General features: G+C 38.0%; 1 protein-coding gene across 50 annotated transcripts in view; it reads left to right on the forward strand.

The window, feature by feature from the left end:
- ABI3BP (ABI family member 3 binding protein) overlaps positions 1 to 17839 on the forward strand; it is a 237934-nt gene that overhangs the window by 117997 nt on the left and 102098 nt on the right. For 35 of the 50 annotated variants that reach the window (XM_072966334.1, XM_072966368.1, XM_072966340.1 and 32 more), the window contains 8 exons: positions 152 to 226; positions 8203 to 8268; positions 9405 to 9479; positions 10024 to 10098; positions 11055 to 11129; positions 12034 to 12105; positions 12898 to 12972; positions 17004 to 17045. In XM_072966334.1, the coding sequence (XP_072822435.1) occupies positions 152 to 226; positions 8203 to 8268; positions 9405 to 9479; positions 10024 to 10098; positions 11055 to 11129; positions 12034 to 12105; positions 12898 to 12972; positions 17004 to 17045 (555 nt within the window). The remainder of the gene's footprint in view (positions 1 to 151; positions 227 to 8202; positions 8269 to 9404; positions 9480 to 10023; positions 10099 to 11054; positions 11130 to 12033; positions 12106 to 12897; positions 12973 to 17003; positions 17046 to 17839) is intronic. The other 15 variants (XM_072966336.1, XM_072966423.1, XM_072966471.1 and 12 more) reach the window with 10 other exon arrangements.

Here is a 17839-nt window from a genome sequence, read left to right on the forward strand (position 1 = left end):
TACAATGACTTTTAATTGGATCAGTGTGTGCTTTTCTTTTCAGGCTACTGGTGGCCACTTAACCACACCAGCAACCTATTCCTGTCTCTTTCTCTTCTCAAAAAAAAAAAAAAAAAAAATCACCAGTGAATCCCGTTTCTTTTTGCTGTAGCTTCAAGTGAAAAACCGTGGATTGTGCCTACAAGTAAAACATCTGAAGATTCCAAAATCCTACCGCCTCAAACTGGTAATTGCATTCTTTTTTTAAAAAAATAGATTGGAGCACAGTATTGGATAACTTCTCTTGTTTTTGTTTTTATAGGTTTTTTAGGTGATTATCCATATACTTTGTAGTAAATGGTAAAGCTGTCATTCTTGATACTTAGATGAATTTCATTTTTTTTCCAATACAAAAGCAAAATGATTTTGCATTCGTTTTAAAGATCTGTGTTTTCACGTCTGGATATACAATTAGAAGTCTGGCAAGGAGAGGAACTGCAAATTGGCTCACTGAATTTCTAGAGATCTCTTTGGTGTCATGAGAGCAGTAACAAAAATAAGCACCATCATGATCTGATTTAACAGTATGAATTTAATATTTCCCTTGCAAGTAGATATTTGCTTCTTTATCAGTAAAATATTCAGTGAACATTTGAGAATTTACTATGTGTGAGATATTGCTAAGTCCTAAAATCTGTAAGCATATTGTGATACAGAGGAAAGACCACAGCTCTTGGCACAAATACTAAACCTTGGTTCCAGTTCTGGTTTTACTACCAACCATATATTTTTTATTTTTCTCTACTTTCCTGGATCTAAGTTTGCTCTTTTGTAAACTGTAGCACTTGGCTTTTTTCTCCTGAGACTTCTTGTGTTCCAGCACTAAAGTAGATTGAAAGAAATAGCTTCTCTTTTTAAAAAACAGATTTTTCTCAGAGAGTTTTCTCCTTTACATCTTTTCTTTGATGTCTAGCAGTCAACTAAAGAAATATTCAACATAAGAAAACCTTGCAAACCACTTTGTGTGATTATTTCCATGAGTTTTGTTTTACTTATTCGTATTTTACTTTAATGAGCCTTCTAGTCGTGATTTTTTTTGAGTGCAGATAATTAGTATATAATATAATTAGAAGTTGATGTCATGATGTTAAATACACCAACACTCTGTGGTATTCTCCAGCAAGGAGACCAGCAGAGGATTGGTTTGAGGAAGGATGAGAATGAGCTACAGATGCATAGATCTTCGTCAAATTGTCATTTCTCTAGGAAGTGTAAGGTTTGATCTTAGCAAAAAATACAAGGATGGTATCAAATGAAGTCAGCATGTCTGTTACAGTCTCCCCTAGTTTTCTCAAATGGGAAAACACTTGAAAGTTGGTGATGGTTGTTAGCCAATCCAGAGAAGCCTCAGTTTCTAAGCACTGGTTCCCCTTGTCACAGACCCTGAAACTCTAGTGCAGTTACTTAATGTGGGTGCAAAAACACCTTCAGCAGTCTGGGCCACCTCAATCTGAAACCCAGTTTCTGGGTAGAGTTTTAGCCTGAGCCTCTAGTTCTATTGAACATCCCAGGGGCACAGTGGCACTGACCGTGGAGCAGTGGCTGGTGTGGGCGTGCGTGATGGCTGAGCTGCTGCCCCATGGCAGGCCTGGCCTGACTCTCACGTCCTTCGTGAGTATTACGTCTCCCGAACCAAAGACTTTTGGGCCCGCTGGACTAGATGAACTCTTGGGTCCCTTTTCTCTCTTAGCTTTAGTGTTATAAACACAGGGAACATAGAATCTTCCTGGGTTTCCTTAAGCAGCCTCTAGATTTTTGGTGTCTATGATTATTTAAGAGCAAACTGGCCAAAATCTCAAGGAAACCATTTATGAAGTTGTAATGCCTGGGACACAAATGATATGTAAAGTCTGAATGCAAGCAAACAGTGGGGAATAGGGAGACTGTGTTGGGGGTTGTAGAGTTACAGAGAGACAGAGTTAGATGAAATTGGAAAGCCCAGTAAAAGGAAGGTTCCTTTGGCCTTTAATGACAGAAGAAGAATATTCTGGTTTCGCCGTGATGGAGTATGAACAGTGGCCAATGCAGCGGGAAGCAGTTTCATTATTCAGCTGCCTCACTCCTGCCAGGGCCACCTTAGGCTGCCAGACAACTTCCGAAACCTGTCGACTGCCAGCTGTCACCCTCTAGGTGACGTGCAGGAGCTTGGCCCGGGCTGTAACGGTTCAATAGGTGTGATTGCGGACATGAGCGTTAGCCACAGGAGCGTCCTAGCCTGTCCTTACAGCAGCCTTTAGTTTTTATATCTGTGCCACTTAGTATGATTTTGGCCAAGCAGCATTGGCATCACTGGGGAGCTTGTTGGAAAGGCAGAATCTTGGGCTCTACTTCACATCTGTTGAATCAGGATCTGCTTTTTAACAAGCTCTCCAAGTGGTTTGTGTGAATGTTAAAGCTTGGGGAGCACCTCCTTGTCACTGTAGTCTGTAACATTTTCCATGGTGTGGGTAAAAATCATCCAGTGTGGTCAGTTATAGAAGAGAGGGCCTGGTTTCTCAAAGTGGGTGATTAAGTGCCTCTTGTTTCTGCTAATGCTTGCAATACTCCTGTCTAACTCTTGTATTAAGTGTTCTATGGCAGCTTCCTAACAGGTTAAATTTCAAAGTAAAATTTATCAGGTGTGTTATTTGTGATTTAAAGAGTTGATACACTCACACAGTCCTTTATTCATTTCAGCCTTGTTTCATGATTGATTTTGTGTGACTTTACACATGCACTAAGTTTCTATTTCCTGTTTTGTTTCAACCTATATGATTATTTCCCAGTTACTCACACGACTTCCTAATGCAGTTATTTGAGAATGAAGACAAGAGAGGTAGAGGTAGTACCTAAACACCGGTCCAGAAAGTCATTGGTCCAGTTTTTGTTGTTAGATCTTTTGAAGAAATGATATATTTCAGCTGGTATTAATGACGTTATTATAGCAAAATGAATACATTTTGTTTTCTCTGTTGGGGTACAGTGCATCTGTATTTACTATGTCAATTCCTTTCAGCCAACGACCACCAGGAACACACCTGTATTTGAACAAACTTAGGTTTATCTACTTATTGTGACAATGGAGAATGCAGACCAGGAGGAACTATGGATCTCTTAGTAAGAGGATGTTGGAAAGACATGGGATTTGGTTTTGTATTAGGTAATTTTGGGGAGGGTTTAAGGAAGTGAATCTTTGCTCTGATTTGGTTGCAGTCAGAAAGTGGGAGTAGTCCATGATTGAATATCTTAATAATTCTTAACTCAAAGGCAAGAAAATAGGAGTGAAACTGAAGATGTGATTGATAAAAGACATGAACCAGAATGTGGTTACAGTAGTTTCTGTGTTTGTGCATTTGTCTGTGTTCCACACAGTTATAGAATGGTCTGGTTTTTGTCTTGGTCCATCTTGGTCACCGACTGAACTTGTCTGATGGTGATATTCTTTTAAATTGTCAATGTCAGCAGGAGAACACGACAGCCTAGCTGTGGCCTGGCCAGCATCCCGATGCCAAGGGCTGCTTTTCTCTTTATCAGCCATTAAATGGTTTATCATTACCTTTTGTAAAATTCATTTTGCTTCGGCATGTACTAGATTTGTTTTCCACATTTACTTCATATTCTGTATCAAATAATCAGAATGCACACTCTCAGAAAGATTTCTGTATTACTTTTAAATCTAAAAGGATATGTGGAAATTCTAACATGCACGTTGAAATCACTTCAATAGCTTATGGCAGGAGTGGGACAGGTTATTTGGAATTTGGAATAGCCTAGGAAATCCGAGAGGTGTAGCCATCAGATGTATTCTTCCCCGCTTTTAGCCGACTGGCCCTAGTCTTTGATTAGTGCTGCGTTTTGTGATCTCATTATTTGGAATTGTAGTTGATATTAAACCTTCTCTGAAGTATGTTTAAGTGGGACTGATTGATTTTGACTTCCCTGGCACACCCAACTTTCCTCAAAGTACAGAAAGGAAATTATAAAAATCTGCTCTGTAACTATATGCCAGGATGTAAACTTACTTATAAATTCTGTACTAAGAGAGTTGGTCACATTTTAGAAATACTTAAGTGCTTGTAACAATCATTCAGAAAAGTTAATCTTTCTGGTGATGTGATAGAATTGGTCTTGGGTTCTATTGGAAGATAGCCACTTGACTATGATTTCTGTTCCTATTGAGTGAGTTCTAGAAAAGCTCTCAGTACCTTTCACCCCTGGATAAATTGTGCATGCATGTGTGCATACTTGTTGGATTACTTCTCCACTGGAATAATATAATTTTGTATTTGCATAGTAGTGTTCTATTAAGAGATTCAAAGGGTTATATATATACCACCAGATTGATCTTCCAGAATTCCCTGGAAGGAAAGCAAGTTATCATTTTCTTTTATCGTAAAGAGTTATGTGAGAGACTGGTCTCTGAGCAGGTAGAGGAACAAAAACTAGATCCTCATTCATTTCTTTCCTAAGCTTCTCTCCAACAAACCACTCCAAGTTAAAAGTGAAATAATGTCATATAGCTTGCTTTGAAATTTTTGCAGAATAGCTTCACAGCAGAGTAAATTCCATGTTCTTATTAGGACCAGGTCACTTCTAGATTTTTAAGAGACATCAAGTGGTCTGAGAGAAAGGCTGGCCTGTCCCAGAGTTCATTCTCCTTGTGAATGTGATCACTGATCTGTGAGCTATAGGGTGAGACAGAGCTGGGTTATAAACTGATAGCTCAACAATTTGCCACTTATACACCTGCAGACAAGTAATTTAACCCCTGGGAGCTTCAGCTTCCCCATCTGTAAAATGGAAATAATATAGTAATTTTCATTGGATTGTTATGTCTTAGGAATAATGTGTAAGTCACTTAACCTAACTCACAGTACTGAGGAAGCCCCACTAACATTTCCTTAATACAATTGGCCCTTGCACTGAATGCACCCTCTTCCCGCTACGCTACGCTGTCTATCCCAAGCTTCCCAAATTGCCGCAGACCCTCAATAACAGCAATAAATTTTTTAATTGATAAAAAGAAAGAAAAGAAGCAAAGGAGAAAATACTCCAAGCTCATACATACAAAAACATACCAAATGATTCTTGGGTCTTCATTTCACTTGTGTAAAAATGTTAGGAAGGATGGAAAGGACACGTGCCGTGTGATTTGAAGAGGCCTTGCAACCCGTGAGAATGGCCTGATGATGTCCTGTTAACCCCACGGCAGAGATGGTGAATCGTATCACACGGCTGCACCATTTGGTTTAGAGTGGAAGCCTGCATCATTCTGTAAGCTGGACTCTGAGGCCCTGGCTCAGGGAGTAAAATGATACCACGACCAACTCGATGTGTTTTCTGCAGGCATCACAAGTGGGAGAAGCAGCACACATGTTGTGTATACATCCCTCCATAGATGGGGCATACGCATGACTTCTAAAGCCTTTTATAATTGGAAGAGGAGGATGGAAATCAGTGTTGTGTTTCCGGCTCGCTAATGCTATCAGTGTTAAGCCTCTTAACTTACTTGGTCATCCCCTTAAAAACCATCATTTAGTACCAGGAGGAATTTGAAGCCAAAATCAAATCAAGAAAATGGTTTCTTTTATAACCCAAGATAATCCAACATGTTTATTTTCATCTTTAGAAAACTCTCCTGCCTGTTCTTCCCCTAACATGTTCTGACAGACTGCTTTTTCCTTCTCAATGTGCCGTAACGTATCATTTTGTGTAACTTATTAAGATGACAGTTCTTCTGGCACAATTATTTCCCCTTGAGCAATAAACAGTTATCTTTAGAGATGTCTCTTGACAGAACTAAGGGTGGTCAGCCTCAGTCTTTTCATTAGAACCCACTTTGCAAGCTCCCCTTAGGAGTTCATGGCTAATTATTTTTGGTGTTTAATTCTTGCTATGTGTACTTAAGCTCTATAAATGACTTAAAGACTTGAAAGCTGAAGTGATCAGTCTACTCAAGGAGTGGTCTACTCGTTGGAAAGTTCTAGCCCCAGGTTTGCTCAGTGGGCTTGAAAAGAGGTTGTACTCTACATTTGGACCTTATTGTCCACCCCTGAGGTGTTGATTAGCACAAGTCTGGCCCACCCGACTGAATTAAGCCCTAGAGAGGGAAAAGAAAAATTGGACTAAATGGTGGCGTTGATACTTGGAGATCTGGAAAATAGAACTCAAGTATAGCAGATGGTTTACGGATTTCCTGTGGTCTCTTAGAGATTTATAGTCTCAGCCTTTGGTTTTTCTTTGTGAGTATTTTCTCGCAGTCAGGATTTTCACAGACTTCAAGGCCAACCAGAAAGATATTTTATGTTTCCATGAATTGAAGAGGGTGTTATTTGCTTATGTGAGTGGCACTGGAAACTCTGCGTGTGGTGTTTGTGAGTACTCTTTTCATCCAGCTACTTCTTGATGGTCCTCTTGTATTTTCGCCTTGTTTCTTCCATGTGCTTAGGAGTCTGTTTCCATGCAGAGTATGGCCACACAAGCATATGGCAGGTAATTGCGTAGCAGAGGAAGAGATTTGTGTGCATGTGTGTGTCATAAAGTAAGTAAAGGACCTGTTCATTTATTCTCCTTAATTCGTTCTAAGAGCATAAACTACCCAACTGTCAGACTCATTGTTACTTGTTCACTGTAATGGGAATCTTACAGATTAATTCCATGGAGTCTTCCTATGACCCAGGCCCTGGGGTAAATTTTGCATAAAGAGCATGACGGGACAATTTATGTCCTAGTGAGTTCATGCGGGCTTTCATCTAAGAATTTATTTTTAAAAAGAAATCTTCCCCATAGCTATTAATATTCATGGAATTTGAATAAAATGAATGGATAAAATCCTGGTAACTGGAAATGCTTAGTCTATGCTGCATTGATTCCAGAGCAATATCAAAGTATTTTTAGTGTGAATTTTGCATTTAATCAGTTTTTTAAGAGAGAAAATAAAATGTACAACCAATGAAACAGAATTTAACAATGGGAGTTATAAGCAAATGGTAATGTGACTTATTTCATATCATTGTATGTTTTCTGTGAAATATAAAAGTAAAGTTTAGTAATCGTGATTACAAGCTATTATTGTTTTTTGAAAGAAATATTGCTATTTATAACCTTTGAATTGGAAATAACTATTGTACTCACATTAGATGGTGCAAATTTTGGTACCATTTCTGTTCTGTGAATGTAAGATTAGAAATAGTACTTAATGTTGAATAGCTGAAGCATTTCACCCACTAAAGTAAACATTGGTGATAGAAGATGTTTGCCCCAGTGAATCTCAGTTTCATTGTCTAGAAAATGGAGATACTACCCCCTTAGCTATAACATGGGGCAAATGTCTACCTCATCTATTTTTCAGGTATGTTAAGAGAGTTAAATAAGCTAATATATGAGAAAGTGCTGTGCCAACTGTAAAGGGCTGTCCAGACATCACGGTGGTAGCTTTTACTAAGTAGAAAGACTGAGCTGTAGGCTTTATGCAAATAACCTCAGTGTGACCGCTCTTTCCTTCTTTGGAAATCTCTCCTTAAGTTGCCATCTGACTTCATGTATGTTTATGCTCTTTTTTTTTTCTGAAGTATAGTCAGTTTGCAATGTTGTGTTAATTTCTGGTGTACAGCATAGTGATTCAGTTATACACATATGTATCCCTTTTCATATTCTTTTTATTATAGGCTATTACAAAATACTGAATATAGTCCCCTGTGCTATTCAGTAGGACCTTGTTGTTTATATCTTTTAGACATAGTGTGTATCTGCAAATCCTAAACTCTCAATTTATCCCTCCACCCCACCTTCTCCCCCTGGTAACCGTAAGTTTGTTTTCCATGTCTGTGAATCTGTTTCTGATTTGTAAATAAGTTCATTTGTGTCATTTATGTTTATACTCTTTGAAGCCATTGATTTAGAGCTGGCACTATCTCATTGCAAACGTATAGCATTATGCTCACATCACCTAAAGGCCAGTGTCGGGGCTCACTACATTAAAGGCCTTTAGTTCAGGACAAGAAGGACTAGATGCAAATCTTGGTGATTGCTGACACATTAGTGACAAGACCAGTAGCCCACAGCCAAAACTCACTCACACCTACATAAAACTGTTTGTGCCCCTTTAGACAGCATGTCATGAAATCTTTAAAAATTAATAAAAAATTAATACCTTCTCTTTTGTTTTACCTTTTCTTTTAAAAGCAGCTTATGATGTTTTCTCAAGCTCTACAACATCAGATGAGCCTGAAATATCAGAGCCCTACACAGGTATACCCAGCCTCTCAATTCATTTTTTGGATGCCAGGTGTTCTGACAATACCACACTGGTTCCCTCTGCAGAGTGAAAAAATGTTCTCTTCCAAGCCTAGAGGAGGGAAGGGGCAGTCTGTGTCAGGGAGATGAATTCTACCCACTTCTCCCATTGAGTGATTATTTCTTCACATCCATCAGTAAATTCTACCACGTGTGGGAGATGCAGATAGATTAGGTTACCACTGAGGCACAGTGAAACCATGGCCTGTTGCTCTGTTGTTCAGAATCATTCTTAAAAGATTTTAAATTCTTAGAGAGTTTTCTCTAGAGCAGTGGTTCTCCAGTGGGGGTATTTTTGCTCTCTTCCCCTCTACCCCCTAAACTTCTGGCCATGGCTAGACATATTTTGGATTGTCACAACTGGGGAAGGCGTTACTGACATTTAGACACCAGGGTTGCTGCTAAACCCTTACAATGTACAGGACAGCCCCCCACAACAAAGAATTATCCAACCCTTAAAGGGCAATAGTGCCGAGGTGAGAAATCCGGCTCCAGAACAGTCGTGTCATTCAGTCATCTGCAGAAGTTCAGCTGGGTCTAATCTTTGGCCTTCACTTACTGCTCCATCTGCAGTGAGTTTAACGCAATCCAGTAGCTCCTTTTAGCAAGTGTTTATTAAGCACTCACTAAACAAGTTCCTGCAGGAGATTCAGAGTAAATAAGACTGGTCTCTGCCACACAAAGACATATGTCTGGTATTTTTTGCATGGCCTTAGCTCTATGCGTGCCCTGACAAAGGTGAATAATTTTAAACAGCAGCAGAAGATAAGGAAAAAAATGAAATAGAATGCTTAGAGTGGGTTCAACCGGTAGTTAAGAAGCAGAGGGAAGGAACCTGAAAAACCAGTTGAAAACAAGTTGACTATATGAAACACGGTTTTATCATGGTTTCTAACATTTAAAATATGTACGTTTTTAAAAGTGAGCTCATCTTCAACTCCTAATGAATCACTAGGTTAAAAATATTCAGCAATCTCTCAAGTATGCTTGATGTTTTTCCCCATTTGAAGCATAATTTATTACTCGTGAATTTGTATTTTATTCCTGGGGCCTTCTACGGCTTTTATAAATGTTGACATTTATTCCAACAGCAACAAGCGATCTGTTTCTGGATTCTGTCCCACCTAAAACTTCTAGAACTCTTGAACAGCCAAGGGCAACACTGGGTAATGTTTTTAGCAGAAAAATTGTACTTTGTTTTCCATCAAAAGAAAATTCATGTGAATGCCTTTCTTCCAAGTGACCATTTCATTCCATCACATCTAATCATTTATTTCTTTCCTATTTCTGAATATAATACAAATTTTTTTCCTATAATGCAGGCATCTTGTTTCCATTTTGGGCTCTCTCTTCCCTTTTTTGAACTGTATAGATGATGTTTTCCATCCTTAAAGGAATGAAAAGCTTTGAAAGCTGCATGGACATCTTCATCACCCATCTCATCCCATCTCATGTGTTTGTGGCCTGCATCACCTGTCTTCCACGCATTGAATCTGCCTGGAGTCAGCTGCTGAAAAATTTCATTCTGACCTTTCCCCCACTTTAAATGATCATTTCATCCACCAGCTTTCAAGACCACATGCATTTTTCATCCTCCGTCATGCACTGGTAGCATGTGCTTTGTAACACCATCTAAAAGCATGTTGAACCTCTTAAAATGCCTCATTTTAACTGTAATTACTTGGTGGGATGGGGGATTTATGTTTTCAGCTCCAAGGGAAACACCATTTGTTCCTCAAAAACCGGAAATCTTTTCCAGTCCTGAAATGCAACCTACAACACCTGGTAACTAATGACATTTATTTAGTTGTGTATTTTGAAAAAAATAGATAAAGTGACAAGAAGAATCAGTCACGTTGGCCTTTTCAGAAAATTTTCGGCAGTAAATATTTCCCTTCATTCTCTACCATGAAATTCTTCAAAGAAGTGGGTTATCAATTGTACTTAGCCTTGTGATGATCCTCAAAGAATCTTCATAATCTTGGTGCCTATATATATATTTTTTAATTGAGCTAAAATGAATCCATAATATTAATTTCAGATGAACAACCTAATGATTCAATCTTTGCACAGATTATTTTGAAGAATTATTTCCTTTGTACCCTTCTTTCAAATTTGCCCAACCAGAAAAATAGCAGTGAAATTATAGATGATACTTGTTTTAAAAGATACTCTCTTCGGTTAATGTTTAGGTACCACTTGGTCAGAGTATTTTTCTCAAAGTAGTCTTAAGTATAAAGAGAACCAAGTAGGCTCTGTAGTCCTGCCCGTGATGAAGAAAGATAAGTGAAAGCGGGGAACTCAACCTATATTCTATGACAGAAAATTATTGGAATCATGAAGTTCATTAACTCCTGGTGAAGTTAGTAATGACCAACAGAATTAAAGAAGTTCTAAAATTTCCATTCTCTAAATTCCAAATACTTGTGCTTCTCCCCCACTGTGTGCTAAATCATCTCTTGAGTTCTTAACTGTACCTTGTATTCCTAAATTCCTCCCTTTCTGGGACATTTAACTGAACAATGTACCTTCCATTTTCGCATAGACATTGAATTCCTTTGGCCCAATCAACACTTACTTATGGAGCACCTACTGTGTATAAAACATAGTGTGGGGCATTCTAGGGATACAAAGAATTAAAAAGCAGTTCTTGTACTCAAGAGATTTACAAGTTTATAGCTACAGTCTGATTGATTCCTGAGGAGTATCATTTATCAAAGCTCTACTAAATCTTCTTTCAGCTCCCCTGCAAACTACATCTGTCCCTTCTACTCCTAAACGACGCCCCCGGCCCAAAACACCAAGAACTAAACCTGGTAAATAATTGTCTCTTTAACCTTTCAGGACATTTAATTCCAAATAGTTGTTGTCTATCTCCTTATAATAAAAAGAAATGCTATGATTCTATAGATTAAAAGTTCTTTATAAAATCTGAAATTAACTGAAGACGAATAATTAATGCACAATAATAAAAATCAAACATTTTCAAAAAGATTTTATTGAAAATTATCTAAGTGATGTTCTTGCATGTAAATTTTGGCATAAACCTAGAACCAAGCCCTCCTGTTACAGCAATACAGAGTGTAATTTATTCTCCAGGTGTGCATCTGTATTTGAGGGTTTATTAGGCTACCAGCTCTTGTTTTTGTTGCAGAACACGTTTTCAGGTTTTGTACTAGGGCGATGGCTGAGATGGAGAGGACGTGACTCTGCCTTTCTCATTGCTCTTAGCCTTAAAAGATAATATGTCATAAACAGAGAGTAACATAAGATTATATACTCTGCTTGTGAGGCTATGGTACTTTGCAGAAGCTCAGAAAAAGAAAGGAAGAGTTGAGGATGTATAGCCTTAAAATATGTGCAGGGTTTAGCCAGAGGGAAAGGGGAGGGGAACAATGTATGTTATGGCCCAGAGTTTGAGGTAGAGGCAGTTTATCACCTTAGAGGTAATATTCTTCATTGTGTAATGATAAAATCAGAATCATGCTCAGTAAACTGGGTGCTGCTTATTCCATAGCTTATTTCCATTTTTTTATACCCTTAACTATTATGACTGAATTTAAAAAGTCCTTTCCAGAACCTTTACTCACTGTGTACTTCCTAAACACTGACTAAATATGGTAGGATTTTAAAAGGGTCGTTCAGTTCCTCCTTGGAGGATTTTTTTTCATTGTCTCTAGAATATCTCAATATATTTTTTTTTTTCCTTTCCATCACCAGAAAGAACCACAAGTCCTGGAACAATTACATCTAAAATTTCTAAAAGCCCTGAACCTACACGGACGACACTGGGTAACAATATATCCTTAGTAGATGTGTTACTTCATTTCATATGGAAAATCCAGTATCCCCACCTCTATGTCATGTCTCAGTCACTATTCTAATAGAAGCTTTTCTACAATACGAAATATCTCATTCAGTACATCAACTCCATGGCTGCTATGGTTTTGTATGTCTGGGCCGACAGTTAGTGGATATGAATTGAGCACTTAGACATCATCCCGTACCTTGGAAAGCTATTAAACCTCTGGTGCTTTCTCATCTTGTACCCAGTCATTGTTTTTGAAGTTGAGTCTTATACATAGTTCTCTATTTTTTGGAGTAAAGCCCTCAAATTCAACTTGATCTGGAAAAAAAGCTTTCTAGTATGATATTAGTAAAATTTCTTTATGCTTGCAGATCATAGCGGTACATCTATCAGTAAATACCAATTTTAAAACATTTTCTGGTGCTTTAAAGATTTAGATACAGTGGCGAAATGTGAAGTAAGGTACAAAATCAAGACACTGATTTTGTTATTTTTTAAACCATGGGTTAAAATCACTGTCTTACTTTGTGTTTTTACTGTAACTATTTAGCAGCAATGCTATGTCTCTTGAAATGTTTTCTCAAACCAGATGAAAATTTAGTACTGTATTTTCATTAAATTCTGCTTGTGAAAGTTTATTTTAATGGAATAGTTCTAAAATCATTCCAGGTGATGGGTTTATTTCCCCTTAAAGTATAGGTTTTCCTTTTACGGTTTTAGACACTGTAATGCCTCAATATAGATTTGTTGATTATTTTGTTTCTTTATTTTTCCAGCTCCCAGTAAAACACAGTTTATTTCTTTGAAACCTAAAATTCCTCTCAGTCCAGAAGTGAAACACACCAGACCTGGTAATTACCCCAAGTTTTATTTTGATCTTCCAAAAGTAGGATTGAAAAATCATTTTATGCCACTCTTTGGAGCAAGAACTTCTGCTTTGCATTTTGGTATTTGATACATCTTTCCATGAAAAGAGCAAAAATGTGATGAGATGATCTCATTATAGCCGGCCCCTCTGATACTATCACAGCACTGCTCTGAGCTGCATGGTGGATTGCTATGCTCACGACCATCACAGAGAAAACACAGAGATACAGTGATGTGTATGGTTGAGGACTTTCTTGTCTAGAACTGCGAAATAGTTTCCAGTGCCCAAGTTGACTGGAATTTAGATTACACTGAACAGTAGCCTTTCAGCTGAGAAGTGGAGAAGTCTTTCCATCTCCTAAGAACTCTGCCTTGTTTGGGGGACTTCTCAGTTCTCAAGCTGCATGACCGGCAGTGGCTGTATTTTCCTAATGTTCTATGACTTCTTTCTAAATGGAGCTGATTTCTGAACACTGACTTCTGTTTGCTTCTCAGGAGGTATTAGTGGTGTTTTGCTGAAGAAACGAAGGCTTTTTTTGGGGGGGCGGTTATTCTGTGTGTAATTAAAAACAGAGACAGGTCCCTGCATAAGGATTGCAGGACATATTAAATGATCAAATCTTCATTTTTCCTATCTGTCCTGAATATAGACAGCAGTCTTCAATGTTGATTTATAAGACTGTATATGGGGAACTTTGTCACTACTCATCATTTTCATCAAAAAAGTTAACCCCTTAGCTCTGAGAAGAATCTATTTCTCTCTGTAATGTTCAGTGGATTTTTCATTAATGTGTATTTACAAAGTAGGATTGTTAAAGCAAGGGATTTTCTGCTTAAGTGGACATGATTTGTTCTTTGCAGTGAAATGGGTAAGGAAGAAAAACGTAACTTCTCAGAAAAAGAATTCTCATGACTCCTCTTAAAGAGGCAGTGAGATTTCCAGGTGTTGAAGGCGTCGGATGGAAGGAAATGAGGGATTAAGCAGAGGGAGTATAGATGATGCTGTGACCATGGGTGAGCGCTCCAGTTCAGAGAAATGGAATGAAGTATTCTGACGCCGAGAGATTATTTGGAGAAAGAAGCATAGCTAGTAAAACTCAAGAGCCCTAGCAGTTTAAATCAAAGAAGTCTGACAGTTAGCTCTCAGAGAGAAGGGTTTAATGTACATTTGTTTAAAAATTATGCCCAGAGGCCTTTAGAATGAGGTAGTAACTATTATATTTATACTATATTTTCAATAGGGGGCCATTAGCAAGCAGGTGGAGAAATATTCCTCTATGTTTGAGTCACCAAGTTTTAATAAATGTTTCTCCAATCTAATTATTTCTGCTATTACCAGATAAAATTTGAAAAATATTAAAAAAAGTCTCCAAATGTTGATTACCATTTACACATGATAAGTGGTATTATTAATTTTAGTTATTTCTGGGGGAAAAAAATGTTTTCTGAGGGGAAATTGTTTAATTCAAGTTAGGGCGGGAGGGTTTGTTCTCATCACTCTAAGGTATTTGAGCAAACAGACTTCTTAATTTGACATTTCCTTTTAAAATGTGGGAAATTATTTGGAAGCCATTGAGTTTATGTTCCTTTGATCTCTACCTTCTAATCACCTAAGAACACGCACACTTCTCCCCCTTACAGCAACTATCAGTACTTAGAATCCACCTTAAACTTAAGCCAACTCGAGCTGACTTCAAGTGGTCTGTGGCAACGCAGAGTAATGGCTGGATCTCCGCAAACTATTGCTTGGGTTTTAGCTTTTGAAAATGCATTTACTGTATGGCAGCCACTGTTATAGCTCTGCTGAAGATTTCAGTTTCTAGCCAAGGTTCAGGAGAGCAAATAAAGCACCAAAAGCTTTCGAATTTGAGTCATCCATTGGCTTTCCCAGCCCTCTCTGCACACTCCTGTTTTTCCATTTCACTTTCCATCAGGCTGCTTTTCCTTTGGTTTTCCTTTGTGGTTCAACTAATGAGTAAAAACCCACATTGGTGTTGGCTTGTTTTAGAGGCAGAATCCAGCACTTTCTTGAGAATCCCAGCCATCTACCTTGTGCCAGCTTGTCTGCCTCATCCAGTAGGAATTGTTTCCTTCTTAGTGAGTTGTTAAGATTGTAAGAACATTCAACTCTTCAAGCCCTTAATGAGCTGAAAAAAAGGGAGAGACCTCCAATTACCGGTGTTTGTGGCACACGGTTATCTGACACGGTGAGTGGAATTGTAAATTGTACCCCTCGTTAGTTACAAATCCATGAGCGGGTTTTACTTTTCTTTGTTTTGTGCTCGGGTGACTGGCAGTTATTTGCATGCCATTCAGCTTTTTTTTATGGAACATTTTTATACCTTTATCCGTAACACCTTAACGCTGTGAAATAGAGGAAGTCTTATTAGAAGATGTGTTTGTTTTTCATAAATACAGACGTTAATATTTTTATATGCAGCTTATTTGGAAGCTTAGTTGATGGGGTTCCAGACCTATTTGGTCTCAGTCTCAGGAATTCAAAAATGCTGATTCTTCTTTATGAAATTCAAAAGACAGCCTTCACAAAGATTAAAGAATGCTAAAAGATGCTACAAGTAGCAAATCTTTTTCACACTTGTAGAAGGCAACTTTGTAGAAATTAAAACATAAATTACAAACTTGACATTTTAAGAGAAATTTTTGTTTTTGCTCTTTTCGGGTGTGGATGCTTTTTTTGATATTTATTATATTTGATTACTGATATTTATTTTCCTTTTCTCCTGTAGAATCTGAGACACCCTACACTCCCTCCCCCCACCCCCAAACACTTTTAACATTGCTTTGTGTATTTCTATCTGATACATCATTACAGCTTTGCCATTTCTCTGTTGTGATCTATTTCTGACAAGTTCTTGAGAAATCAGAATTCTTTTTTTGGACACAGACATTCTAATGAATGATGCCGCCTTTCAGTAGCACCTTGTGCTACTATGCTTTGCTTTCAGAATAAAGGGAAATTCTCTTTCTGAATTATTTATTGTTATATATTCTTTTTTAGTTGCTAAGGAGTCACTACTTGCTTCCCCCAAACTTTCCATACCTCTAGTCTAGAAATATCAGCGATAACTCCTGGTAAATATAATATAAGAAATATCTAAGTGCAGAATGAGTTAAGTTCTGTTAAGCTGATGCATATTAATTATTTTCTTTCTGTAAGAAAAAAAGTCAAAGAATCTTCACTTTTCTGTTTCAAAAATTTGAGTTCCTTTTTATTTTCTTCTTGAAAGAAAAGAATTCTTTTCTGTAGAGTAAGAAACCTATGGTATGATCTACTTTTTAAGAGCCCAAACATTGTAACCAAACTATATTCAGCAAAGTATAATTTATAATCTGAATGACATTGGAGAGTTTATCTGTCAGACTATTTAGGTAACATTGTTACTCAATTTATTCAGCTTGTCGTGAACTCTGAGATTACTTTCTGACTTCTGTTGATTTGCTTATTTCAATAGAATAAATGTCATATGTAAATCAATTTGTTCACCAGCAGTAGATGCTAATAAATCTGGGGAACACCATCTGAACACTTGTGGCCCTTTTTAGCCCATACATTCAATTCCTATTTTTTGTGGAAGAATGTCAGACCCAGTCAGGCTGAAAATCATCCCAGACAGAGCTCAGACATGGTTGCAGGTCTGATGGGTCTGTGGTCTCTTCGCATTTCCTTGGATGAAGCTGACCTTCCTGCATGAAAACAAGATGGCAGGTGAACCTCTCGGAGAGGCTACCCTGACCTCTCTTGAAAGTTGTATCTCCTCAGGCACGCGGAGAAGTGGTGGGGAAAACAGCTAAAAATCGACAACAAAAATTAGATTTCTCAATTCTTTCTTCTGTTGTAGCTTGTGGGGAGGCTGTGCGGTGATTGAGCTTTATGTCATGACAGTGGAATCTGATTGTTGGCCAGTGAAAATACCCTTGTGCTGGTAAAGGGTATTTAATTTCTACCTTAGACGGTGCTTTTCAGCGTCCCCTTTAATACTTGCTTTCATTGCAGCACTGAAACCTGAGACTCCACCACCACCACAGTCACCAATAGGTAATGATGTTTCCTCCACTGAGTGAAAAAGAACTACCTTTATTTCACACCCTCTGCATTCAGCTTTGTTTTAAGCTTTGGCCTTTTGAAAATTATTTCTTCATTGTCCTTCAGATCTTTCTTTTAGCCATTTGCGCACTCTGCCTGTGTCGGACTAAGCAGAGGTTCTGAGGTGGCCAAGCAAGCTGTGCTTATTTGGTCAGTCCCATTCCTTACGATCCCTCCTTGTATTTGGGGAGCATGCCCCAAGCTTGTTGTAGCCTGGCTATTGCCCACAGAAGTCCCTGGCTTCGCTAGGGCGTATTTGTCCTTTCACTGTGGGAGGCGTTTTTCTTACTTTTACAACTCTAACATTTGCAGATTTTCTTGAAAAGCATTGTGATCTTTCCAGATCGAAGTATCTCGAGGTGTCACTAGGAAATTCATTAAACGAGAGAAAGAGAAAAGCACTCACCCCGATCTTTATAGCTTCTTTTTCTTCAAGAGAGCAAGACGTGTGTTCTGCTGGTGCCATCTTGGCCAGTTACCTACATTTTCCTTCATAACATGAGCAGTTGGTTACTTTATTCTCATCTTCCAGATGAGAATCGTGCCCCCTTTTTCCATTTGTCTTTCCAAACTTAACTGACTGGCTACATTTTTGTTCATTTTGTCTAGAAACACAGGACTCTATTTACATAAAAAAGCAATCTCTTACATGGATTAAAGTTTCACTGTTTGCTCAGCTTCATAATTAAAAATTAAGCATTTTTCATATTTACATACAGTTCATCATTTTTTCCTTTGATGTTGAT

The sequence above is a fragment of the Vicugna pacos genome, chromosome 1, assembly GCF_048564905.1.
Source record: "Vicugna pacos chromosome 1, VicPac4, whole genome shotgun sequence".
Classification (NCBI taxonomy): domain Eukaryota; kingdom Metazoa; phylum Chordata; class Mammalia; order Artiodactyla; family Camelidae; genus Vicugna; species Vicugna pacos.